Source organism: Mobula hypostoma, chromosome 9, assembly GCF_963921235.1.
Source record: "Mobula hypostoma chromosome 9, sMobHyp1.1, whole genome shotgun sequence".
NCBI lineage: Eukaryota > Metazoa > Chordata > Chondrichthyes > Myliobatiformes > Myliobatidae > Mobula > Mobula hypostoma.
In genome coordinates this window covers 84,056,292-84,083,976 of record NC_086105.1, presented here as the reverse complement: position 1 = coordinate 84,083,976, position 27,685 = coordinate 84,056,292, and the positions used below count along the sequence as shown (strand labels likewise).

General features: G+C 43.4%; 1 protein-coding gene across 1 annotated transcript in view; it reads left to right on the top strand.

Moving 5' to 3' along the window:
- Positions 1 to 26,292, top strand: part of rbbp6 (retinoblastoma binding protein 6) — a 97,025-nt gene extending 70,733 nt beyond the window's left edge. The window contains exons 11-17 of the mRNA XM_063058562.1: positions 978 to 1,065; positions 2,171 to 2,231; positions 2,315 to 2,372; positions 3,000 to 3,359; positions 12,097 to 12,198; positions 21,883 to 23,661; positions 24,333 to 26,292. Coding sequence (XP_062914632.1) covers positions 978 to 1,065; positions 2,171 to 2,231; positions 2,315 to 2,372; positions 3,000 to 3,359; positions 12,097 to 12,198; positions 21,883 to 23,661; positions 24,333 to 25,899 — 4,015 coding nt within the window. The 3' untranslated portion in view covers positions 25,900 to 26,292. The remainder of the gene's footprint in view (positions 1 to 977; positions 1,066 to 2,170; positions 2,232 to 2,314; positions 2,373 to 2,999; positions 3,360 to 12,096; positions 12,199 to 21,882; positions 23,662 to 24,332) is intronic.
- Positions 26,293 to 27,685: the final 1,393 nt, after the last annotated feature.

The window sequence follows — 27,685 nt, the reverse complement described above, 5'->3', positions numbered from 1 at the left end:
ATGATAATGCTAAAGGCCAGGGAGCGGTGGTCACTGTCCCCCAGATGCTCACCCACTGAGAGATCTGTGGCCTGACCCGGTTCATTACCTAGTACTAGATCTAGTATGGCATTCCCCCGGTCGGCCTGTCCACATACTGTGACAGGAATCCGTCCTGGACACACTTAAACTCTGCCCCATCTAAACCCTTGGAACTAATCAGGTGCCAATCAATAATAGGGAAGTTGAAGTCATCTATGATAACAACCCTGTTATTTTTGCACCTTTCCAAAATCTGCCTCCCAATCTGCTGTTCTGTATCTCTGCTGCTACCAGGGGGTCTTTAGAATACCCCCAGTAGAATAACTGCTCCCTTCCTGTTCCTGACTTCCACCCATACTGACTCAAAAGAGGATCCTGCTACATGGAGGAAAATTAAGGAAAATCCCATGGAATTCTATAAAAATTGTGAGTGGAAGAATAACCAGGGTATGAGTAGGTCCCCTTAGAGATTGAAGGGACAACCTCAAAGTTCAAAGTTTATTATCAAAGTGCATATATGTCACCATATATAACCCTGAGGTTTATTTTCTTGGCATGCTCAATAAATCTGTAGAATAATAATAAACAGATTCAATAAAACTGATCTGCAACCAAGGTCTACAACTTTGAGCAGTGCATATTGTCACTTTAAACTGTAATTTGGTTTCCACTTTTCTCCCCCCTTCATACCATTACAATTTAACATCCAATTGTATATTCAGTTATAATGAGACTGTCAAGAGACGCCTCCAGATTTTTTTCGGTTGTCTTTAATGTATGTCGATGGCAGAATTAGGTCTTGTTTGTTAGGTTGCATGGATGATTTATTGCCTTTTGTGATGATCTGGGGTGGAAAATCCTTGTATACTTTGAACTTGGTTACAGATCTTATCTTCCCACAGTAACTAGTAAATCTTGTTTGTATTTGAAAGCAACAAATGATATTTCTATTTCAGTGAAATTGGCAAATCAACTGTGACCGTTACTTCTGGGATAACAACTGCTAATCCATCCATGTCCACAAGCAGTACTTCAGCACTTAAGGTATTTACAGATCTTGTCTGTTATAGTATATGGCACTGATGAATGAAGAAAGATTACATAGGAGAAAGTGTACATCTCTGCCAGTGTGAGACCAGAGTTGCTGTCGTGACGAGCTTTTGATAATGCCATCTGGTTGATACGTTAATTATTGCACTTGAAAAGTATGTTTTCCCTTCCCCCATTTCTAATGAGGGGTCTATGACCTGATACATTTAATTATTTTCCATGCTCTGCTTAATCTGCTGATTTCCTGCATTTTTATCTCTCCAGTATCTGCAGCTTTATTTACTTCACTTATTCAAAAATTTCCTGAGTTTTTGAAATGTCAATGGCATCATTAGATCTACATAATGATGAGTTGTAAATATTAATCTAAAACTGGTTGGAGGTATGCACATTTAAATGTGATGTTTCTTTGTAGTCTGTCCCACTAATAATTTATTTATCTTCTACCTGTCAAGAAGTTGATATTTTCTTTTGGTGGATTGTTGCAAAGTTGTAACTTTTGGTCACTTCTCAAGTGAAGTATGAAATTATATTTTGAGACTGGAGGTATTTGATATTTTGTGCACTTAGAGTTTGGAGTGTGGGTTGGTATTTAAATCACTAGAATTCTCCAAAGTGAATACTTTTGGAAGAGCATAGTTCACTGCTCTATATGTGTTTGAAATTTTTAACTTGGGATTCAAAATCAGTACTGCATTGAGCTACACTGAACTCTCAGCGCAGCAATAGAGTCATAGTCATAAAACAGGCTGTACAAGGAACATACTTTGGCCTATCTCATTCATGCCGATTGCAAAATGCATTTGCTTGCATTAAGCCCATATGCCTCTACATCTCTCCTTTCTGTATGCCAGTACAAATGCCATTTAAGCAAGAAAATTGTATCTACCTCGCCTCCATCAACTCTGGCAATTTGGGGAATTAAAGCAATCTAAAAATAAAGATCAATTTCATAGTTAAAACTACTAGATTATCATTGTTTTATAGAGCTTTAATGGACTTCAGGGATGACCAATAATTGTTAATTCCAGTTTTGGTCTATTTCTATTTCCTAGTCAGTGATGTATACCATTAAGCTTGATTGTTATTGTATTTTCAGGGTTATCAGGTTCCCGTTCTTGGTCATCCTGCTTCACATGGACAATCCATACCTACAACAGGTATGGTGTATACTTAGAAAATGCTTGTCAGATTGACTTCCAATTGTAAAATCTGGTTAAACATTCATTACTTTTTTTTTTAGTTCAGCCAATGAGAACAAGTGGTGTTCGGCCACCAGGAAACAGATCAGGTTGGGAAGTGTAAGTAAGAAAGACTGCATCCACACTCTGGAGTTATATCTTCTGGCTAGAGAACCATGAAATGTTAGGAGTTCTGTTGTCTTTCCATAGCTGTATTCCTTTGATGAGGCCAAACAGCTCATATTCCATCTAGGTAGTCTCCAACATGATGGTATGAACATCAATTTCTTTAACTTCTGCTAATTTCCCCCCTTTCTCTCCTCTTTTTCTGTTTCTCATTCTGTTTACCCTTTCACCTGCCTATCATCTCACTCTGGTTCCCCTCCTTCCCTTTCTTCCATGGTCTATTGGTCTCTCCTATTAGATTTATCCTGCTTTAGTCCTTTACCACCTCCATTTATTTACTCCCAGCTCCCTACTTCATTCCCCAACCCTATCACCTGGTCTTGCCTATCGCCTTGTAATTTGTACATCCTTCCCCTCTGCTTCTGCTCCCTTCCTTTCCATTCCTGATGAAGGGTCTCTGCCCAAAACATGGCAGTACTTAGTTGAAAATGCTTAAGAATAACTTGTACGTCTGTATTTACGGCAACTGCACTAAGTATTGACAATCAGTTTTGGGTACTTGTGTATCTGCAGGTTCTTTGTCTCATCATTTGATATTTGTTTTTAAATCTGCTTCACTAGACCATCCAACAGAGGGCATCAGAGTGATCGAGTTCCACGAAGTCGGACACAGGGAATCGCAAACCCTCCCCCTGTCTATGTGCCTCCTCCAACCCTGTACCCTCCTCCACCTCACCCAGTTCCTCTTCCTCCAGGCGTACCTCCTCCTCAGTTTCCTCCACAGTTTCCTCCAGGCCAACCCCCTCCTGCAGGATTTACTGTCCCTCCTCCTGGATTCCCTCCAGCACAGGCTACAATATCTGCCCCATGGATACCTCCTGCTACACCATCAGCTCCCGCCAGTGTCATACCTACTGTCACGCAAGCACCTCCACTGTCCAGGGAGGAGTTCTACCGGGAGCAACGACGACTAAAGGAAGAGTAAGTGAATGAACATTGGTTTCAGAGTCTGTAGTATCTGTCACTTCCAGACCCTGCTGGGGTCCTGATGCAGGACTTTAAACTAAAATGTCAGTAATTCCTTTGCTCTCTCAAATTATGCTTGAATCAGTTCCTCTAGCAGATTATTATTACCACCAGAAAACACTTGGTTTAAGTTTTAGCTTTCTATGTGTTAGTGCTCCACAGCTTGTGCAGTAGGGAAATTTAAGGGATATATACTAGCTGTAATTAAGCTCTTAGTGTTACCATAGTTCAGCTGTATTGCAAAATTAATTGAAGAATACATAGGCTTTAAACCACTACAGGTGTATCTGCAGTTACAAATACTTGCAATGATATGCACTTTGACGTGTTAGGTTGCAGAATTCATCAGCAAACACATTATAGAGTGATAAAATCATAGAAATGTATGGCATGGAAATAAGCCCTGACAGCCCATCTCTTCCATGCCTATTATTTATATTCTTATCCTATTTGCTCAGATTTGGGCATATATCTATACTCCTTTGCTATCCATAGAAACATAGAAAACCTACAGCACAATACAAGCCCTTCGGCCCACAAAGTTGTGCCAAACATGTCCCTACCTTAGAAATTACTAGGCTTACCCATGGTCCTCTATTTTTCTAAGCTCCATGTACCTATCCGAAAGTCTTTTAAAAGACCCTATTGTATCTGCCTCCACCACCATTGCCAGCAGCCCTTACCACACACTCACCACTCTCTGCATAAAAAAAACTTACCCCTGACATCTCCTCTGTACCTACTCTCAAGCACCTTAAACATGTGCCGTCTGTGGCAGCCATTTCAGCCCTGGGGAAAAAGCCTCTGACTATCCACATGATCAATGCCTCTCATCATCTTATGCACCTCTATCAGGTCACCTCTCATCCTTCGTCGCTGCAAGGAGAAAAGGCTGAGTTCACTCAACCTGTTTTCATAAGGCATGCTCCCCAATCCAGGCAACATCCTTAAATCTCCTGCACCTTTTCTATGGTTTCGACATCCTCCCTGTAGTGAGGTGACCAGAACTGAGCACAGTACTCCAAGTGGGATGTAACCAGGGTCCTATATAGCTGCAACATTACCTCTCGGCTCCTAAATTCAATTCCACGATTGATGAAGGCCAATACACCTTATGCCTTCTTAACCACAGAAGCAACCTGCGCAGCTCCTTTGAGTGTCCTATGCACTCGGACCTCAAGATCCCTCTGATCCTCCGCATTGCCAAGATCCTTACCACTAATACTATATTCTGCCATCATATTTGTTGTTGTTGTAGTAGCCGTCGTCGTCGTCATACTGTGTTGATCCTGGGGGAAATTGGTTAAACCTACCAAAATGAACCACTTCACACTTATCTGGGTTGAACATCTGCCATGTCTCAGCCCAGTTTTGCATCCTATCAATGTCCCACTGTAACCTCTGACAGCCCTCCACACTATACACAACACCACCAACCTTTGTGTCATCGGCAAATTTACCAACCCATCCCTCCACTTCCTCATCCAGGTCATTTATAAAAATCATGAAGAGTAAGGGTCCCAGAACAGATCCCTGAGGTACCATTGGTCACCGACTTGCATGCAGAATATGACCCGTCTACAACCACCTTTTGCCTTCCGTGGGCAAGCCAGTTCTGGATCCACAAAGCAATGTCCCCTTGGATCCCATGCTTCCTTACTTTCTCAATAAGCCTTGCATGGGATACCTTATCAAATGCCTTGCTGAAATCCATATACACTACATCTACGGTTCTACCTTCATCAATGTGTTTGGTCACATCTTCAAAAAATTCAGTCAGGCTCATAAGGCACAACCTGCCTTTGACAAAGCCATGCTGACTATTCCTAATCATCTTATGCCTGTCCAAATGTTCATAAATCCTGCCTCTCAGGATCTTCTCCATCAACTGAAGTAAGACTCACTGGTCTATAATTTCCTGGGCTATCTCTACTTCCTTCCTTGAGTAAGGGAACAATATCCACAACCCTCCAATCCTCCAGAACCTCTCCCGTCCCCATTGATCATGCAAAGATCATCACCAGAGGGTCAGCAATCTCCTCCCTTGCCTCCCACAGTAGCCTGGGGTACATCTCCATGTCCAGGTTTCTTTTAAACATTAATATCTCCAATACCTTCTCTGAAATCTCATTTTTAAATATTCACTACTCTGTGAGGGGGTGGATGATAAATTATTCGGACCTCTAAATTTCTCACTCCTCACCTCAAAATCTAGTTCTGGGGAAAATATGACCATCTCTTCCAGCTAATTTAAAGGGATAAGGGCAGGCAACAGTGGTTAGAGTTTCTGGGAGTAATTTGAAAGGCAAATTGCATTCTAAAATATAAGAATGTAAATGGAAAGCATTCTAAAAGGAGGACGAGTCAACTGTGGCTGACAAAGGAAGTCAAAGACAGCATTCAAGCGAAAGTGAGGACATGCATTATAGCAAAAATTAGTGGGAAACTAGAGGATTGGGAAGCCTTTAAACACCAACAGAAGGCAACTAAAAGGCAATGAAGAGAGAAAACATGAAATATGAAGGTAAGCTAGTCTAATGCAAAAGAGGATAGCAGAATTTTTTTTCAGATATGTAAAGAGTAAAAGAGAGACGATAGAAGATATCAGACCACTGATAACACTGGAGAGGTATTAATGGGAGCCAAGGAAATGGTGGACAAACATATTTTCCCCCTGTCTTCATTGTGGAAGATATCATCAGTATGCCAGAAAATTGAGATTATCAGTGATAGAAGTGAGTGTAGTTGCTGTAACTAAGGAGAAGGTGCTTGAGAAGCTGAAAAGTCTGAAGGTAGATGATTCATCCGGACCAGATGGTCTACCCTGCAGGCTTCTGAAAGGGGTAGCTGAAGAGATTGTGGAGGCATTAAATAGATACTGAATTGATCCCAAAGGAAATTACAGTGTCATAGCATTGCAAGTGCACAGATATAAATATTGGAAGAGAAGTAGAAAGGGAAAAAAAGTTACCACAAGCAGTCTAACTGGAGCGGGTCATCAGTTCTCCAGTTGTAGGTTGACTTGTTATAGAGTCTAATGGCCGAGAGTAAGAATGACCTTGTATAATGCTGATTGGACCAGGACTGTTGTCTTAGTCTATTACTAAAAGTGCTCCTCTGTTCAGCCAAGGTGGCATGCAGAGGGTGAGAAATATTGTCCAGAATTGCAAGGATTTCCTGTAGGGTAACACACATAAAAAGTGCTAGTGAACGCAGCAGGCCAGGCAGCATCTGTGGGAAGAGGTACAGTCAACGTTTCGGGCTGAAAGCCTTGCCATAAGGACAAACTGAGAGAAGAGATGGAAAGAGATTTGAAAGTGGGAGGGGAGGATCCGAAATGATAGGAGAAGACAGGAGGGGGAGGGATGGCGCCAAGAGCTGGACAGGTGATTGGCAAAGGGGATATGAGAGGATCATGGGACAGGAGGCCTAGGGAGAAAGAAAGGGGAGGGGAGCCCAGAGGATGGGCAAGGAGTGAGAGGGAGAGAGAGAGAAAAAAATTATTAAAATAAATAAATAAGGGGTGGGGTACGAAGAGGAGGTGGGGCATTAACGGAAGTTAGAGAAGCCAGTGTTCATGCCATCAGGTTGGAGGCTATCCAGATGGAATATAAGGTGTTCCTCCAACCTGAGCATGGCTTCACCTTGACAGTAGAAGAGCCAGGCCGTGGATAGACATATCAGAATGGGAATGGGACGTGGAATTAAAATGTGTGGCCACTGGGAGATCCTGCTTTCTGTGATGGAGAGCATAGGTGTTCAGCGAAACGGTTTCCCAGCCTGCGTCTGCTCTTGCCAATATATAGAAGGCCTCACCAGGAGCACCGGACGCAGTATATCACCCCAGCCAACTCACAGGTGAAGTGTCGCCTCACCTGGAAGGACTGTGGGGCCCTGAATGGTGGTGAGGGAGGAAGTGTAAGGGCATGTGTAACACTTGTTCCGCTTACAAGGATAAGTGCCATGAGGGAGATCGGTGGGAAGGGATGGGGGTGACGAATGGACAAGGGAGTTGCGTAGGGAGCGATCCCTGCAGAAAGCAGAAAGAGGGGGGAGGGAAAGATATGCTTAGTGGTGGGATCCCGTTGGAGGTGGCGGAAGTTACGGAGAATTATATGTTGGACCTGGAGGCTGGTGGGGTGGTAGGTGAGGACAAGGGGAATAAGGGAGGATGGAGTGAGAGCAGATGTGCATGAAATGGGAAAGATGCGTTTGAGAGCAGAGTTGATGGTGGAGGAAGGGAAGCCCCTTTCTTTAAAAAAGGACATCTCCTTCGTCCTAGAATGAAAAGCCTCATCCTGAGAGCAGATGCTGTGCAGACGGAGGAATTGTAAGAAGGGGATGGCATTTTTGCAAGAGACAGGTGGGAAGAGGAATAGTCCAGGTAGCTGTGAGAGTCCGTAGGCTTATAGTAGGCATCAGTAGATAAGCTGTCTCCAGAGATGGAGACAGGAAGATCAAGAAAGGGGAGGGAGGTGTCGGAAATGGACAGGGTAAACTTGAGGGCAGAGTGAAAGTTGGAGGCAAAGTTAATGAAGTCAACGAGCTCAGCATGCGTGCAGGAAGCAGCGCTAATGCAGTCGTCGATGTAGCAAAGGAAAAGTGGGGGACAAATACCAGTATAGGCTTGAAACATGGATTGTTCCACAAAGCCAACAAAAAGGCAGGCATAGCTGGGACCCATACGGGTGCCCTTGGCTACACCTTTAGTGTGGAGGAAGTGGGAGGAGCCAAAGGAAAAATTATTAAGAGTAAGGACTAATTCCGCTAGACGGAGGAGAGTGGTGGTAGAGGGGAACTGGTTAGGTCTGGAATCCAAAAAGAAGCGGAGAGCTTTGAGACATTCCTGTTGGGGGATGGAGGGACATCCATGGTGAAAATAAAGCGGTGGGGGCCAGGGAACTTAAAAATCATTGAAAAAATTCAGAGTGTAAGAAGTGTCATAGGTGGGAAGGGGTTGAACAAGGGAGGGATAAAACAGTGTCGTGGTATGCAGAAATGATTTCAGTGGGGCAGGAGCAAGTTGAGAGAATGGGTCTACCTGGACAGGCAGGTTTGTGGGTCTTGGGCAGGAGGTAGAAACGGGGTGTGGGAACTATAAGGTTGGTAGCAGTGGATGGGAGATGAGGTCATGATCGAGGGGTAAATAAGAGGAGGTATCCGCGAGTTGTCGCTGTGCCTCGGCAAGGTAGAAGTCAATACGCCAGACTGCAACAGCACCCCCCCCCCGCCCCCATCGGCGGATTTTATAGCAAGGTTAGGATTAGTGTGGAGGGAGTGGAGAGCGGAGCATTCGGAAGGGTTGCGGTTGGAATGGGAACAAGGTGTGGTGAAATCGACGGTTGATGTCCCGTCAGCAGTTAGCAATAAAGTGATCCAGAGCAGGCAGAAGATCAGAGCGGCGTGTCCATGAAGAGGAGGAGGGTTGAAGATGGGAGAAGGGGTCATCAGTGGGGGTGGGAGAGTCCTTGCCGAAGAAGTAGGCTTGAAGATGGAGCCGGCGGAAGAAGAGTTCAGCGTCATGGCAAACGCGGAACTCACTGAGGTGTGGGCGAAAGAGGACAAAATTCCTGTAGGGTACTTTGTTCTACCACAGCCTCCAGTGTGTCCAGTTTCACTCCTATAACAGAGCCAGCCTTTCTAATCTGTTTATTGAGCCTGTTGGCATCACCCATGTTGATGCCATTGCCCCAGCACACCACCACATAGAAGATTGTACCGGCGACAGCACACTGGTAGAATGTGAAGGAAAGGCCTGCATACTCCTAATGACTTCAGTCTCCTCAGGTCGTTGTACACAGTGTCTGTTTTGGTGCTCCACTCAAGTCTGTCATCCAGACAGTGGAAGAAAATGTCACTGCTCTGTTTAAGAAGGGAGGAAGGCAAATGTCAGGGAATTATAGGCCATTTCGCCTGACATTGGAGTCCATTATTAAGGTGAAGTTTCAGGGTACTTGCAAGCTCGTGACAAAATATATCAAAGTCAACATGGTTTCCTTAGGGAATATCTTGTTTGACAAATCAGTTGGAATTCAGAATAGACTAAAGGGAGTCGGTGATTTTGTTTACCTGGATTTTCAGAAGGCTTTCGCCAAGGAACCACCCATGAGGATCCTTTTCCGGTTGGCTGCTGGTGACTAGTGGTGTTCCAGAGGGACTGCTTCTTAACATGTTATACTATATCACAATGATATGAATAATGAACTGATGGCTTTGTGGCCAGGTTTGTAGATAGGTGGAGGGGCAAGTAGTGTTGAGGAAGCATGGAGTCTGCAGAACTCCCTGGACAGAATAGGAGAAGGGGCAAAAAAGCAGCAGATGGAATACCAGTGTGAGTTGTGTATGGTCATGCATTTGATAGAAGAAATAAAAGCAGAGACTATTCTAAATGGGGAGCAAAATCAGAAATCAGGTGGAAAGGCGCCCACTGCTGGATTCCCTAAAAGTTAAGTTTCAGGTTGAGTCAATAGTAAGGACGAAAAATGCAATGTTAGCATTCATTTCAGGAGGACTAGAATATACCATATAACAATTGCAGCACGGAAACAGGCCATCTCGGCACTTCCAGTCCATGCCGAACTCTTACTCTCACCTAGTCCCACTGACCTGCACTCAGCCCATAACCCTCCATTCCTTTCCTGTCCATATAGCTATCCAATTTAACTTTAAATGACAGCATCGAACCTGCCACAACCACTTCTGCTGGAAGCTCGTTCCATACAGCTACCACTCTCTGAGTAAAGAAGTTCCCCCTCATGTTACCCCTAAACTTTTGCCCTTTAACTCTCAACTCATGTCCTCTTGTTTGAATCTCCCCCACTCTCAATGGAAAAAGCCTATCCATGTCAACTCTTATCTATCCCCCTCATAATTTTAAATACCTCTATCAAGTCCCCCCTCAACGTTTTACACTTCAAAGAATAAAGACCCAATTTGTTCAACCTTTCTCTGTAACTTCGGAGGTGACACATTCTAGTAAATCTTCTCTGTACTCTCTCAATTTTGTTGACATCTTTCCTGTAATTCGGTGACCAGAACTGTACAGAATACTCCAAATTTGGCCTTGTAGAATTTCAACATTACATCCCGACTCCTATACACAATGCTCTGATTTATAAAGGCCAGCATAACAAAAGCTTTCTACACCACCCTATCCACATAAGATTCCACCTTCAGGGAACTACGCACCATTATTCCTAGATCCATCTGTTCTACTGCATTCTTCAATGCTCTACCATTTACCATTTATGTCCTATTTTGATTAGTCCTAACAAAATGTAGCACCTCACATTTATCAGCATTAAACTCCATCTGCCAAAATAAAAGCAAGGAGATAATGCTAAGATGTTATGTTATAAGGCATTGGTCACACCACACTGTGGAGTATTGTTGGCCATTTGGGGCCCCTTCTGTAAGAAAGAAAATGCTGGCATTGGAGAGTGCATAGGAGGTTCACGCAAATGATCCCAAGAATGAAAGTGTTAACCGATGTGTGCTTGATGACTCTGGGCTTATACTTATTGACGTTTACAAGAATGAGAGGGGAATTTGATTTGAAACCTTTCAAATATTGGATGTGGAGAGGATATGCCTAATAGTGCCTGCAGTCTAGGACTGGAGGGCACGGCTTCAAAATACAAGGACATAAGATGAGGAGGAATATCTTTAGCCAGAGGGTGGTGAATCTGTGAAACCTCAATAAATAAGGTCACTTCTCCTCGATGTCTGTTCCAGTGAGAATAAATCCGGTATATAGTGTAACGGCCAGAACTGTACACACAACTCCCAAGTGTGGCTTAATCAATATTTTGTACAACTGTCCCAATTCTCATACTCGGTGCCTTGGCCCATGAAGTGAAACATTCCAAGTGTTTTTCTCATGACTACCCATCTGTTAAGTCACTTTCGTAGAGTTATGGGTTTGCACCTCTGTCTCTCCATTGCTGCTAAGGTCCCAACCCTTAATCTACATTGTCTAACAGAATCTGGCCTCCAAAAGTACGATATCTCTCTAATTTTATAATTGGATACTATCTCTGCTGTTGCTCCACCCAACTCTAGGTGATTTATGTGCTGCTGTATCTTTAAATTCCTTGTTGCCTTTGTAATCTAATTTTGTATCATCTACAGACTTAATCATATCCCTTATATTCTCATTCAAATAATTTTTATAACTTATCTAAATAATATGAGCAACAAAGATCCTAAGTACTGACCTCTTGCACACTAAATGTCAAGGAAACACGTGTCCACCACTACCCTTGCTTCCAATTTCCAATTTCCCCCGGGATCAATAAAGTATGACTATGGCTTCCTATCACCCAGCCAATTTTAGATCCATTTCACTAGCACAACTCAGATCCCTTGTGCCTCACCCTTCTGGAGTAGTCTACCAGACGGAAGCTTGTCATTAATTACTAAAGTCCATATAAGCAACTTTCTTCACTATCATGATAAATTGAATCCCTACAACATGAGCTATGCTTCTGTGTTCTGGTACCTTGCCAATGGCCAACAAAGACAAAAAAAAAACTGTGACCCCCACCTTGGCTTCCTTAGTCAGGTCCTGGGGATATACCTACACTTATTCCTTTCTGATATGGATCATAAATATGATTGCTGGGTGAAAGATTTGAAGTCCCTCAATTATTGATTTAATTTTTTTTTCTCTTTCATCTTCTCCGTACCTCAGAGAGAAGAAAAAGTCAAAGCTTGATGAGTTCACAAATGACTTTGCTAAAGAATTAATGGAGTACAGAAAAATCCAAAAGGAACGGCGGCGCTCCTACTCCAGGTAATTTATTCTAATAGGGTCTATGAGTAGTTTTGAGTTCATCCTGCGGCAGGTTACAAAATAGAAATTCTGAAGCTCTGATATTTGTCCTCTAAGTGGAAGTATAAGCTCATTGAGCAGCTCATGGAAGTACAGGCATAGGAAAACTGGCAGTCTTGGGAAATGAAAGCTCCTCACCAATTTGCTATTTTCCCCCCCATTTTTTTGCTTCGTTATGTTGTTTTTGCATATGGTGTATTTATCACTATCATATACTGTATACTCTACAAGGGTGATGCAAGCAAGGAATTTCATTGCACACTGGTTTACATAACAATTTTGAAATCTTCCTGGAGAAGAGATGCATCTCGGCCTCTGCCATTTCTGTGATGGTGTTTGAGTGAATGCAATGATATCGAGTTAATCACTTTTCAAAGGTTTCAAAGGTACATTTAATGTCAGAGAAATGTATACATTATGTATCGTGAAATGCTTTTTCTTTGCAACCATCCATGAAAAACAATAAATGACAGTTAAATGTTAAAACCCCAAAGTCCCCGCCAGTTCCCCTCCCTCCTGGCATAAGCAGCAACAAGCAACGATCACCCCTCCCCACACCGGCAAAAAAAAATAAGCACCCACCACTGAGCACTCAAGCATGTGCAAAGCAATAGCAAAGACACAGACTTACAGTATACCAAAGACTCCTCATTCACCCAGTATTCGACATACCACTGGCTCTCTCCATTGCGTCGCTTTTTCCGAGGCGTGTCCAGGCAAAACAGTCTTAGCTAAATCTTCCGACTCTCACAACACACTGACCTCCAATCCTCCTGCCTTCAGAGCCATGAAATATCGGTCATCTGAAGGCGAGCAAAGCTCTTAGGTTGCACTCTTGGTGTGCCGAATAACGGCCAGTCGTGAAACCCCTAGAGCAGGTCCCATTCCCGCAAAGAACCGTACTCAGTGTGTAACTCAAGGTCAGGGTCTTGAAAAGAACCCTAAAAGGGAAAAATCGAGAAAGATGGAAATAGAGCTGTTTCAGAAGATGCAAGCACAGGAGTCACCGTTAGGCACCATTGGTTTTCCTAAGCTGCTCCTCCTTGAAGCTCCTGGGAAACTTCTTTCCTGGGACTTTCTGTAGATCCCAATATGCCATAGTTTGAAATACAGGTGTCCCCAGCTTTTTGAACGTTCCCTGGATTTCAGTGCTTTAAAAAGGATAGAGAGGGCGGAAAAAGGGGTGGAGGGGTGGCATTACTGGTCAGGGATATTATTACAGCTACAGAAAGGGTGGGTAATGCAGCAGGATCCTCTTTTGAGTCAATATGGGTAGAAGACAGGAACAGGAAGGGAGCAGTTACTCTACTGGGGATATTCTATAGGCCCCCTGGTAGCAGCAGGGATACAGAGGAGCAGATTGGGAGGCAGATTTTGGAAAGGTGCAAAAATAGAAACATAGAAACATAGAAAATAGGTGCAGGAGTAGGCCATTCGGCCCTTCGAGGCTGCACTGCCATTTATTATGATCATGGCTGATCATCCAACTCAGAACCCCGCCCCAGCCTTCCCTCCATACCCCCTGACCCCTGTAGCCACAAGGGCCGTATCTAACTCCCTCTTAAACATAGCCAATGAACTAGCCTTAACAGTTTCCTGTGGCAGAGAATTCCACAGATTCACCACTCTCTGTGTGAAGAAGTTTTTCCTAATCTCGGTCCTAAAAGGCTTCCCCTCTATCCTCAAACTGTGACCCCTCGTTCTGGACTTCCCCAACATCGGGAACAATCTTCCTGCATCTAGCCTGTCCAATCCCTTTAGGATCTTATATGTTTCAATCAGATCCCCCCTCAATCTTCTAAATTCCAACGAGTACAAGCCCAGTTCATCCAGTCTTTCTTCATATGAAAGTCCTGCCATCCCAGGAATCAATCTGGTGAACCTTCTTTGTACTCCCTCTATGGCAAAGATGTCTTTCCTCAGATTAGGGGACCAAAACTGCACACAATACTCCAGGTGTGGTCTCACCAAGGCCTTGTACAACTGCAGTAGTACCTCCCTGCTCCTGTACTCGAATCCTCTCGCTATAAATGCCAGCATACCATTCGCTTTTTTCACCGCCTACTGTACCTGCATGCCCACTTTCAATGACTGGTGTATAATGACACCCAGGTCTCGTTGCACCTCCCCTTTTCCTAATCGGCCACCATTCAGATAATAATCTGTTTTCCTATTTTTGCCGCCAAAGTGGATAACTTCACATTTATCCACATTAAATTGCATCTGCCATGAGTTTGCCCACTCACCCAACCTATCCAAGTCACCCTGCATCCTCTTAGCATCCTCCTCACTGCTAACACTGCCACCCAGCTTCGTGTCATCCGCAAACTTGGAGATGCTGCATTTAATTCCCTCATCAAGTCATTAATATATATTGTAAACAACTGGGGTCCCAGCACTGAGCCTTGCGGTACCCCACTAGTCATCGCCTGCCATTCTGAAAAGGTCCCGTTTATTCCCACTCTTTGCTTCCTGTCTGTTAACCAATTCTCCACCCACACCAATACCTTACCCCCAATACCGTGTGCTTTAAGTTTGCACACTAATCTCCTGTGTGGGACCTTGTCAAAAGCCTTTTGAAAATCCAAATATACCACATCCACTGGTTCTCCCCTATCCACTCTACTAGTTACATCCTCAAAAAATTCTATGAGATTCGTCAGACATGATTTTCCTTTCACAAATCCATGCTGACTTTGTCCGATCATTTCACCGCTTTCCAAATGTGCTGTTATCACATCCTTGATAACTGACTCCAGCAGTTTCCCCACCACCGACGTTAGGCTAACCGGTCTATAATTCCCCGGTTTCTCTCTCCCTCCTTTTTTAAAAAGTGGGGTTACATTAGCCACCCTCCAATCCTCAGGAACTAGTCCAGAATCTAACGAGTTTTGAAAAATTATCACTAATGCATCCACTATTTCTTGGGCTACTTCCTTAAGCACTCTAGGATGCAGACCATCTGGCCCTGGGGATTTATCTGCCTTCAATCCCTTCAATTTACCTAACACCACTTCCCTACTAACATGTATTTCACTCAGTTCCTCCATCTCACTGGACCCTCTGTCCCTTACTATTTCTGGAAGATTATTTATGTCCTCCTTAGTGAAGACAGAACCAAAGTAAATTATTCAATTGGTCTGCCATGTCCTTGCTCCCCATAATCAATTCACCTGTTTCTGTCTGCAGGGGACCTACATTTGTCTTTACCAGTCTTTTCCTTTTTACATATCTATAAAAGCTTTTACAGTCCGTTTTTATGTTCCCCGCCAGTTTTCTCTCATAATCTTTTTTCCCCTTCCTAATTAAGCCCTTTGTCCTCCTCTGCTGAACTCTGAATTTCTCCCAGTCCTCAGGTGAGCCACTTTCTCTGGCTAATTTGTATGCTACTTCTTTGGAATTGATACTATCCCTAATTTCTCTTGTCAGCCACGGGTGCACTACCTTCCTTGATTTATTCTTTTGCCAAACTGGGATGAACAATTGTTGTAGTTCATCCATGCAACCTTTAAATGCTTGCCAAAATAACAGGGTTGTTATCAATGGTGACTTTAACTTCCCTAATATTGATTGGCACCTGATTAGTTCCCAGGGTTTAGATGGGGCAGAGTTTGTTAAGTGTGTCCAGGACGGATTCCTGTCACAGTATGTGGACAGGCCGATCGGGGGAATGCCATACTAGATCTAGTACTAGGTAATGAACCGGGTCAGGTCACAGATCTCTCAGTGGGTGAGCATCTGGGGGACAGTGACCACCGCTCCCTGGCCTTTAGCATTACCATGGAAAAGGATAGAATCAGAGAGGACAGGAAAATTTTTAATTGGGGAAAGGCAAATTATGAGGCTATAAGGCTAGAAGTTGCGGGTGTGAATTGGGATGATGTTTGCAGGGAAATGTACTATGGACATGTGGTCGATGTTTAGAGATCTCTTGCGGGATGTAAGGGATAAGTTTGTCCTGGTGAGGAAGATAAAGAATGGTAGGGTGAAGGAACCATGGGTGACAAGTGAGGTGGAAAATCTAGTCAGGTAGAAGAAGGCAGCATACAGGAGGTTTAGGAAGCAAGGATCAGATGGGTCTATTGAGGAATATAGGGAAGCAAGAAAGGAGCTTAAGAAGGGGCTGAGAAGAGCAAGAAGGCCTTGGCGAGTAGGGTAAAGGAAAATCCCAAGGCATTCTTCAGTTATGTGAAGAAAAAGATGACAGCAGTGAAGGTAGGACCGATTAGAGATAAAGGTGGGACGTTGTGCCTGGAGGCTGTGGAAGTGAGCGAGGTCCTCAATGAATACTTCTCTTCGGTATTCACCAATGAGAGAGAACTTGATGGTGAGGACAATATGAGTGAGGTTTATGTTCTGGAGCATGTTGATATTAAGGGAGAGGAGGTGTTGGAGTTGTTAAAATACATTAAGACAGATAAGTCCCAGGGACCTGATGGAATATTCCCCAGGCTGCTCCACGAGGCGAGAGAAGAGATTGCTGAGCCTCTGGCTAGGATCTTTATGTCCTTGTTGTCCACGGGAATGGTACCGGAGGATTGGAGGGAGGTGAATGTTGTCCCCTTGGTCAAAAAAGGTAGTAGGGATAGTCCGGGTAATTATAGACCAGTGAGCCTTACGTCTGTGGTGGGAAAGCTGTTGGAAAAGATTCTTAGAGATAGGATCTATAGACATTTAGAGAATCATGGTCTGATCAGGGACAGTCAGCATGGCTTTGTGAAGGGCAGATCATGTCTAACAAGCCTGATAAAGTTCTTTGAGGAGGTGACCAGGTATATAGATGAGGGTAGTGCAGTGGATGTGATCTATATGGATTTTACTAAGGCATTTGATAAGGTTCCACACGATAGGTTTATTCAGAAAGTTAGAAGGCATGAGATCCAGGGAAGTTTGGCCAGGTAGATTCAGAAATGGCTTGCCTGCAGAAGGCAGAGGGTGGTGGTGGAGGGAGTACATTCTGATTGGAGGATTGTGACTAGTGGTGTCCCACAAGGATCTGTTCTGGGACCTCTACTTCTTATGATTTTTATTAACGACCTGGATGTGGGGGTAGAAGGGTGGGTTGGCAAGTTTGCAGACGACACAAAGGTTGGTGGTGTTGTAGATAGTGTAGAGGATTGTCAAAGATTGCAGAGAGACATCGATAGGATGCAGAAGTGGGCTGAGAAGTGGCAGATGGAGTTCAACCCGGAGAAGTGTGAGGTGGTACACTTTGGAAGGGCAAACTCCAAGGCAGAGTACAAAGTAAATGGCAGGATACTTGGTAGTGTGGAGGAGCAGAGGGATCTCGGGGTATATGTCCACAGATCCCTGAAAGTTGCCTCACAGGTGGTTAGAGTAGTTAAGAAAGCTTATGGGGTGTTAGCTTTCATAAGTTGAGAGGTATACTTTTAAGAGTTGTGGTGTAATGATGCAGCTCTATAAAACTCTGGTTAGGCCACACTTGGAGTACTGTGTCCAGTTCTGGTCACCTCACTATAGGAAGGATGTGGAAGCATTGGAAAGGGTACAGAGGAGATTTACCAGGATGCTGCCTGGTTTAGAAAGTATGCATTATGATCAGAGATTAAGGGAGCTAGGGCTTTACTCTTTGGAGAGAAGGAGGATGAGAGGAGACATGATAGAGGTGTACAAGATAATAAGAGGAATAGATAGAGTGGATAGCCAGCACCTCTTCCCCAGGGCACCACTGCTCAATACAAGAGGGCATGGCTTTAAGGTAAGGGGTGGGAGTTCAAGGGGGATATTAGAGGAAGGTTTTTTTACTCAGAGAGTGGTTAGTGCGTGGAATGCACTGCCTGAGTCAGTGGTGGAGACAGATACACTAGTGAAGTTTAAGAGACTACTAGACAGGTATATGGAGGAATTTAAGGAGGGGGCTTATGTGGGAGGCAGGGTTTGAGTGTCGGCACAATATTGTGGGCCGAAAGGCCTGTACTGTGCTGTACTATTCTATGTTCTATGTATATTTACAAAACCTCGCTGTTACGAAAGACCAACATTAGTTACCTGTTTTCGCTAACAGAAGGTGTTTTCACTGTTACGAAAATAGGCAGTGCGCAGAAAAAAGGCAGCACGCGCCCCGAACAGCCAAGCTCCTCCCCCCGGATTCGGAACTGCATTCTAGCCAGTATTGCTTAAACATGTGCCTGTGAGGAGCTGTTCGCAAGATGAGTTCTAAGGTATAAGGTACACTTAGCGAAAAACTAGACATAATTAAGCGTTTCGATCATGGTGAATTTGGCAAAAGTGAGTTTGGCTTGTGGAAGCTGACACAGCTGATGTTGAAGAGGTTTTGGCATCCCATGACCAAGAACTGATAGATGAAGAGCTGATGCAGTTGGAAGAGGAAAAGATGACAATCAAAACCGAATGCAGTAGCAAACGGACCGAAAGTGAAGTCATCCAGGAACTGAACATGAAGCAACTGCATGAGATTTTCGCTGCAATTATTGCAGAAAAGTACGACTTTAATTTTGAAAGAGTATGTCAGTTTAGGGCATATTTGCAAGTTGGTTTGAGTGCTTACAAAGAACTGTATGATAGAAAAATGCGCCAGGCTAAGTAGTCAAGCATACTGTCATTTTTCAAGCCTTCCACATCAGCCACAGCAGACGACGTACCTGGACCTTCGACATCGAGGCAGGCAGACATAGAAGAAGATGACCTGCTCGCCCTGATGACACCCCAGTGTCCTGACACCCCGGGCTGTGGACCGATACATTGTCGCGGAGAATGCAGCGGTAGCCGGGACGCACCCAACACCTTTAAGAAAAAAGGTGAAATAAACAAGCTAGTTAATTATGTGCCACTCGGCACCTAATCAGTTAGCTTGTTTATTTCGGCTTTTTTCTTAAAGATATGCTGGGTGCGTTCCGGCCACCACTGTACCACTGCATTTTTCGCGGATCGGTATCAATTTGGGGTGAGGACCACTGCACCACCCCAACCTCCGACAACTCAGCCTAACAAACCATCATCAGTGTGCTCGGCGCTGTCTTCCCAATTCCCGTAAGTGATACTACACTGTGTTACATACATTATTTCTACTTTATATAGGCTGTGTAATTTTATGTGTTATTTGGTATGATTTGGCAGCTTCATAGCTTAAAGGTTACTGGAGAGAGTGTTTCTGCCGAGAGTGCTTCCGTGAGATTTTCGCTACTGAGAACAGTGCGGCAATGATTGTAGGAAAGTATTTCTACTTTATATAGCCTGTGTATTTATCATATCAATCCTGCTTTTACTATATGTTACTGTTATTTTAGGTTTTATGTGTTATTGGGCATGATTTGGTAGGTTATTTTTTGGGTCTGCGAATGCTCACAAATTTTTCCTATATAAATATAGCTTCTTCACTTCACGACATTCCGGCTTATGAACAGTTTCATAGGAACGCTCTATACCTTCGGATGGCGGGGGAAACCTGTACTTGTATTATAAGTTGCATTAAGCAATACCAGGCGTAACTTTAGAATAAACTCAGCATTATTGTTTTATTGTTCAAGAAGGGAAATCTGGATTATCCTGGATTGGAGAGCTACTGGAGAGTTTTCTGAGGGTATGAGCAATTTGGAAACCATGCCCAGTTAGCATTGCTTTTCGTGGGGCAAGTTGTGTCTTACAAACTTGACTTGAGTTTTTTAGAGGAGATGACAAAGGTGATTGACGGTAGAGTTGTGGATGTTGATTTTTGCCATTTGACAAGTTCTATTTGGTGGGCTCATTCAGAAGATTAAGCTGAAGGGCATCTTTAGTGACTTGGCCATTTGGATTCAGAATTGGCTTACTCATAGAAGATAGAGGGTAGCACTTACTCTACCTGAAGTTCCATGACGACTGGGTTCTGCAAGGATTCACGTTGGCATCTCTGTTTGTGATACATATAAATGACGCATAAAATTGTGAATGGGTTTGCAGATGATACAAGTATTAATGATATTTTGGGTACTGTGGAATGTTGCCAAAAGATGCAACGGGATTTAGATCAATTCTAGCTATGGACAGATGGAGTTTAATCTGGCCAAGTTTAATAGGGAAATCAAATGAAATTGTGCACTGTATATTGCAGGACCCTTAACAACACTGATCTACAGAGAGATTTTGGGAAGTCCAAGAGCCTAGCTCTCTGAAAGTGGCTGCATAAGTTGATTGGGTGGTATAAAGAAAGCATCTGGCATGCTAGTCAAGGCATTGAGTTCAGGTGTCAGGAAGTTGCAGCTTTATAAAACTCCTGATGAAGGATCTTGGCCTGAGATGTTGACTGTATTATTCATTTCTGTATCTGCTACCTGACTTGCTCAGTTCATCCACTATTTAGCATAAAACTAGTTGGGCTGCATCTGGGGTATTACATTTGATTCTGATTACTGCATTATAGGAAGGCTTTGCAGGGAGTAGAGAGAGATTTACTAGAATGCCTGGATTAGTGTGCTGTGCTAGAAGGAGAAGTTGGACAAAAAGGGGTTGTTTTCTGTTATGTTGGGGTAATTATAGAAGTTTACTGTATATTATGAATGGCATAGATACAGAAGACAATTGACATCTTTTTCCCAGGGTCAAATGCCTACTTTAAGCTGGCATCTTAAGGTGCTAGGGTTAAATTCAAAGGAGAATTTGAAGTAAATGTACAAGGCAATTTCTTTTGAATGGTGGGTCCTTGAATGTACTGCTGGGTTGGTGGAAGTGTAACAGTTTGTGTGACACTATTACAGTTAAAGGTGTGTTCCAGAGGTTAGAGTTCAATTCTGGTGCAGTTCTGTAAACAGTCTGTCTGTCCTCTGTGGAATGTGTGAATTTTCTCTGGGTCCTCCTTTCCTCCCACAGTACGAAGACGTACTGGGTAGGTTAATTGGTCATTATAAATTGTAGGGTTAATCTGGCGGGCAGTGTGGCTTAAAGGGCCAGAAGGGCCTATTCCGTACTGTATCACTGGGGAAAAAACAAGCAGGGCATTTAAAAGGCACCTGGGCACATGAATGTGCCGGGAATGATTGTATGTTGAAGGGATTATTTATTTAGCATTTAATGTTCAATTAGCCTGGACCAATATTGTGTGCTGAAATCCCTGTTCATGTGCTGTACGGTTCCACAATCTTAATTCCTATTATTCCCTGCTATTTGAGCAAATCAAATCTGGCCCTTCAAGTACTTGGAAGTTCTGAGGCCAGTCAGCCCTGTCGGTGTGCCTGGCTGTCTGTAATAGTGTTCACCAAAATAAGAACTGTTTCAGTATCTTCAAACTTTTATAACAGGTACTAGACCTCAGTAACTGGTTTCAACAAGCCATTATGTGGATTTAAGTTTCAATATGCACCTTTAGATCATCTTAAATATCTTCGCTTTTTCTCCCAGCAAATTATTCTCATAATATTTGAAATTTTCACCTTTTTATCTTGATCTTTTAAGTTTTATGTCCAATTGTGATGACCCCTCTTCTATGTGTAACATTGTCAAATATAGCTTTAATTTTCGAAAACCTCCGAAATTCTAAAATATCACACCTCAGTAAATCTAATAATGCTTCATTGATAAGAATCTTTTTCTGTAAGTTGGCTACATCATTGTTTTAAGTCTCCTATGTTATTATTTGTTTCGTTTGAACTACAGCATCTCAAACTTCACTTTTATTCACTTCCTGCTCAGGTCCCGATCACGTTCATATAGTGGATCGTCGTTCAGTGGCAGCTCTTACTCATATTCCAAGTCGAGATCTCATTCCTCACGGTCATATTCTCGATCAGTCAGTCGATCTCCAAGTCGTTCGTATTCGAGGTCACCTTCATATCGTCGAGGCAGTGGGAAGAATAGAGGCTATCGATCAAGATCCAGGTCTCGTGGATTTCATAGATCCAGGTCCAGGTCACCATCTTACAGAGGATATCGCTCCCGCTCCCGATCTCCAAACTACAAGCCCCATTCTCCTTACAAAAGAAGTATCCCTCAGAGTGAAAATGATCGTGAGTATTATGATCGTTACAGAGAACCGTTACCACCATTTGACTACAGAGAACTTTATGATAGACCTCGTGATCCAAGAGACTCTTTTGAAAGGGAGCGGTACAGAGAATGGGAGAGGCGGTGCAGAGCATGGTATGAATATTATAAAGGGTACAATGGTGGTAATCAACCACGACCTCGTTCTCCCACAAGTAAGGACCATTTCTCTCCTGAGCGTTTTGTCCTACCTGGCACCAGGCGTGATAATTCACCTCACGTTCGGAGTCGCAGAGATGAATATGCAACGGAACAGTTACCACGAGGGCGTAATTTGGGAGGTGCAAACAATTATCCAGAAAAGTACTCTTACAGAGAAAGTCACTCTGGAAAGGAACTGAGAGGGTCCAAAGAAAAGGAAACAACAGTAAGCCTTCGCCCTGATTCAAAAAGTGCAAAACACAAAAAACACAGGAAGAGGAAAAAAGACGAAACTGAGTCAGTCAGTAACCTGATGTCTTCTCGAGATGGAAGAAAAGCTGTAGAGACTACTGGTGATGATAGTAAAGGGTCTTCCTTGTTTCTGCCTCCCTGCAGAGATGATGCCACACCTGTGAGAGATGAGCCCATGGAAGGAGATTCGGTTGCTTATAAAACTCCATCTGACAAAGACAGGAAAGAAAAATCAAAATCAAAAATGGAAAAGATGAAGCGGAAGGCAGAGAGTAGCATGCTGAAAAAGGAATCCTCTGGGAAAACCACAAAAGCACCCCAAGAGAAGCCTCTAGAAAAAGAGCGGGAGAAATCACCTCACAGTGAGCCCAGCATTAAGAAAAATAGGGAAGAATGTCCTCCCAAAGTTGAAGGTGTGAAAATCCAACCCCTTCCAAAAAGTGAAAAGTTCTTTCTGCCAAGGAAGCTGCAGCTCAAAATGGGGCGAGAATATAAAGAAATGAAAACTACAAAGGAGGAAAAACAAAAGAAAGATTATCCCAGGGAGGAAACAAAACATGAGAAAACTGTGAACAGGGAGGAAAAATTTAAAAAAACAGTCAAAGCAGATGATAAGCCAGGTAAGGCAGAAGCAAAAGCTGACAAGCGTAAGCGGAAAAATGATGAAAAGATGACTGACAGAGAGCTTGGAACACCTCCAACTAAATCATCAAAAGTGGAAATGCAGGAGGCAGCAAAACCTTCAACAAAGCTGAAGTCCACATCTGCTACCGAGAAAGCAACAGGAAATCTTGTAGAATTATCTTGTGAAAATGAGAAAGTCACTCCAACAAATTTGCCAGTGAGGAAGATTAAAATAAATAGGGAAAGTGGCAAAAAGATTGTGAGTGGGGAATCCCCAGCTGCTCAGGAGGAGGTTTCCGAGTTACTGGAATTAAATGGTGGAAAATCCAAATCAGACAAAGTGAAAACCAAGGCGAGGAGGAAAGTGACGGGCAGCGAGACAGCTGGTTCAGTTCTGGTAGACTATACAAGGTTAGCACTTTTCTTTGTATTTTTTGATACCAGGTGATTTAGGTTCTTGGGAGCTAAGGGCAAATCTTTTGGTTATGGTTGTCTGGTTAGTATTAAGTATGTAACTTTGCTGATACTGGATTTGCTCTGAAAGTTAATTTTCAATGTAGGAGTGTTGCACTCTATCTTCCAGTGTTGCACACAAACTGCATATTCGGTTGTCACTACTTCCCATTTGTAACGCTGTGCCATTGACCTTAAAGATTGCAATCAATCTTAAATTTAATCAAAGCACAATACTGAATGCTTGGTGGCATTGCTCAGGAAAATGATGGGTACACCAAATTCTCAGTGTTTTTGATGCTTTATTGAAGATATATGAGCATGTTGTAAATGCATTAAGCATGACTGAGAAGACCGGTTGTTCCCCAGGTTTCTATACTTTTTTTTCTATTTGCACAAGTTCAGATTCCAAGTGTGTTCCTTAGTACAGCAATACATCCTAGGATTTTAATTCACAGCGCTGACATGTATTCTGTTGTATTGGGGTTTCCAATGAGAAGCATGTTGGTCAGTTTGTTGGTGTTTGCATCAATTGGCTGAGCCTACATGTGGAAATTGTAGCTATTGAAGTAAAAGGATATAGTGCTGAGAGTAAAAGTGTAATCATCCTCTTATTTTTTCTGTCTCAGCACCAGTTCTGCTGGAGGGAGCCCCATTAGGAGAGCTGAGGAGAAGCTGGATGCAAAGAAAACCGTGATCAAGACCATGGAGGAGTACAACAGTGATACCAGGCCCCCAGCTGAAGATGAGATTGTCATTGTCCAAGTCCCTCGGTCCAAGTGGGAAAAGGAGGATTATGAGACGGATGAAGATGAAGGAAAGGCAGCAGCTGCACTAAACGCTGGGAAACCCAACAGTTCTGGGCAAGGTGTGAAGCCTGCCAACCCAGCAAAGCAAACTGAGAAAGATGCTGTTTTTGTAGAGAGAGTTCCAAAAACTACTAAAGAGCTGAACATGGAAGAAGCCCAGCAGGAGGCTAAACCCCCAGGTAAAAGCTATGTGCTGAATGAAAAATCTGCAAGGACTAAAGATAAGGAACATGGTATGTCAGACAGAGAGATTTTGGAGAAGAAGAAAGCAGCCATTCAGCTAGACAAGCCAGCAGTTACTGAGAGAGTGATTGAGGCAGCAAGCGGAAAGAATCCACCTACAAAAGAGCACCAGGCTGAAAAACTGGAGCCAGGTAGCCGAGGTGCCTTAAACAAAGACCTGCTTGCTAATATTGACAGTAAGATGGATGGCAACAACAGGCATGGCTCAACCAACAAGCAGAGAGAGGAACGAAGCCGAGATGCAAGAAGGCGAGTGTCCCCCAGTAAGTGTGAAGAACTGACATATGGTCAAAAGGGAAGAGAACAACATACAGAGAGCAGAAGAGGCAGTACTGAGCCCAGGAAAATCGATCACAATGCTGAGAAAGACAAGAAATCACAGACGGACCACAGAAGTGGGTCGGAGTGCATAAGTGGCAGTGAAGAGGCAAGATCAATCTCCTTTAGCCGAGGCAAGGAGAAACATATTTTTGAAACCAGAAGCAATAAGGACAGTCAAGTAAGTGGGAATAAGGTGGCTCATCAGACTGAAGGATCAGCTGAAAAGAACGAGCAGGAACTTTCTTTGAGCCGAGGTGAGAAAGATCACAGCCGCTGTAGACTTCCGGGATCCCTTAGTCGTTCATCCCGATTATTGCGCCATTCCTTAGATGTAGCCAGGGAAACAGACGAGGCTGCCTTTGAACCAGATTACAGTGAAAGTGACAGCGAAACTGAAGCTGAGCTAAACGATGGAAATAACACAAAAGAGATCACAGATGAACCAAAGGAGGTCATGGGTGTGTCTGCAGCTTCCAGGAACAGTGGAACTAAAAGTCACACCCAAAGCAGCCCTAGCCCCAGTTGTAGTCGCAGCTACAGCCCTAGTGAAAGTCAGACACGCAGTCACAGCAGTAGTGCGAGCTCAGAGGATACACAGGACAGCAAGAAGAAGAAGAAGAAAAAAGAGAAAAAGAAGCACAAGAAACATAAGAAGCACAAAAAGCATAAGAAGCACCTTGGGGTTGACTCAGAGTCTGATAAAACTCAGAAACACAAACACAAAAAGAAAAAGTCCAAAAAAAGCAAGGACAAGGATAAAGATAAAGAAAGTGACCAAAAGGTCCGATCGTCTGTCATTGTGCGAACTGCAGAAACGGATTAGACAGATGTCTAGAATGTTTTGTCAAACTCTGCCACAATACTTGGAAGCTTTGTAAATATTTACTCAGACATTGCTATTCTGCGCTGAGTCTACTAAACTGCAATTCTGGAGATATTGTTTTCTGTAAAATTGAGGGTTTATAAATTAGCAATTTTTGTACAGAATTATGTTTGACCGAAGTATGGTCAGATTATGCTGCAGCATTTTTAAGTGAACTGTCAGACTACACTGGGAACTACTGTGAAATTCTCACTGTACTTTTTTATAGCTGTGTATACAAGCTGACAGTGTAATTAATGTAAATGTTTTGCTTGATGATTTGCAGTACAAAGCCCCATTGTGTCATCTTTTGACTGAATAAATTTTCATTGAATTCAGTACAGTTGCAACAAATACTCTTTCTCCCCATTTCCAGATAACACAGCCAAAGACAGTTACTTTTAAAGTCAAAATAGGATTTTTGAGTACTGGGCTAATAGTCTTAAATTATGGGGTTATGTAGCATAGAAACATGTCCTTTGAACCATCTCTAACAAGTTGTCTACTTAAGCTAGTCCCATTTGCGTGTGCTTAGACCAAAACTGTTTCTTGTGACAAAGAATTCCACAGATTCACCACTCTCTGAAGAAGTTTTTCCTCATCTCGGTCCTAAAAGACTTCCCCTTTATCCTCAAACTGTGACCCGTCGTTCTGGACTTCCCCAACATCGGGACAATCTTCCTGCATCTAGCCTGTCCAATCCCTTTAGGATTTTATACGTTTCAATAAGATCCCCCCTCAATCTTCTAAATTCCAGAGAGTATAAGCCTAGTCGATCCAGTCTTTCATCATATGAAAGTCCTGCCATCCCAGGAATCAATCTGGTGAACCTTCTTTGTACTCCCTCTATGGCAAGGATGTCTTTCCTCAGATTAGGGGACCAAAACTGCACACAATACTCCAGGTGTGGTCTCACTAAGGCCTTGTACAACTGCAGTAGTACCTCCCTGCTCCTGTACTCGAATCCTCTTGCTATGAATGCCAGCATACCATTCGCCTTTTTCACCACCTGCTGTACCTGCAAGCCCACTTTCAATGACTGGTGTATAATGACACCCAGGTCTCGTTGCACCTCCCCTTTTTCTAATTGGCCACCATTCAGATAATCTGTTTTCCTGTTTTTGCCACCAAAGAGGATAACCTCACATTTATCCACATTAAATTGCATCTGCCATGAATTTGCCCACTCACCTAACCTATCCAAGACACCCTGCATCCTCCTCACAGCTAACACTGCCGCCCAGCTTCGTGTCATCTGCAAACTTGGAGATGCTGCATTTAATTCCCTTATCTAAGTCATTAATATAGTAAACAACTGGGGTCCCAGCACTGAGCCTTGCGGTACCCCACTAGTCACTGCCTGCCATTCTGAAAATATTGTACCCGCCTCTACCCCTTTCTCTGGCAGTTTATTCCACATCCCTATCACCCGGAATGTGGAAAAAGTTATCCCTGGGGTCCCCTTTTAAATCTCTCCCCTTTCACCTTAAAACCTATGCCTTGTAATTTTTATCTCCACTACCTTGGGAAAAAGACTGTGACCTTTCACCGGACTGATTCTGCTCATGATTTATCTAAGATGTTAACCCTCAGCTGTCCACGCGCTAGACAAACTCCCAGCCTACCCCTCCAGGAGACTTCCCCTTATAACTCAAACCCTCCAATCCCGGTAATATCCCTGTGAATTTTTTTTTTAATTTGCACCCTTTCTGGCGTTATGTCATCCTACCTGTAGGCAGTCAGATCT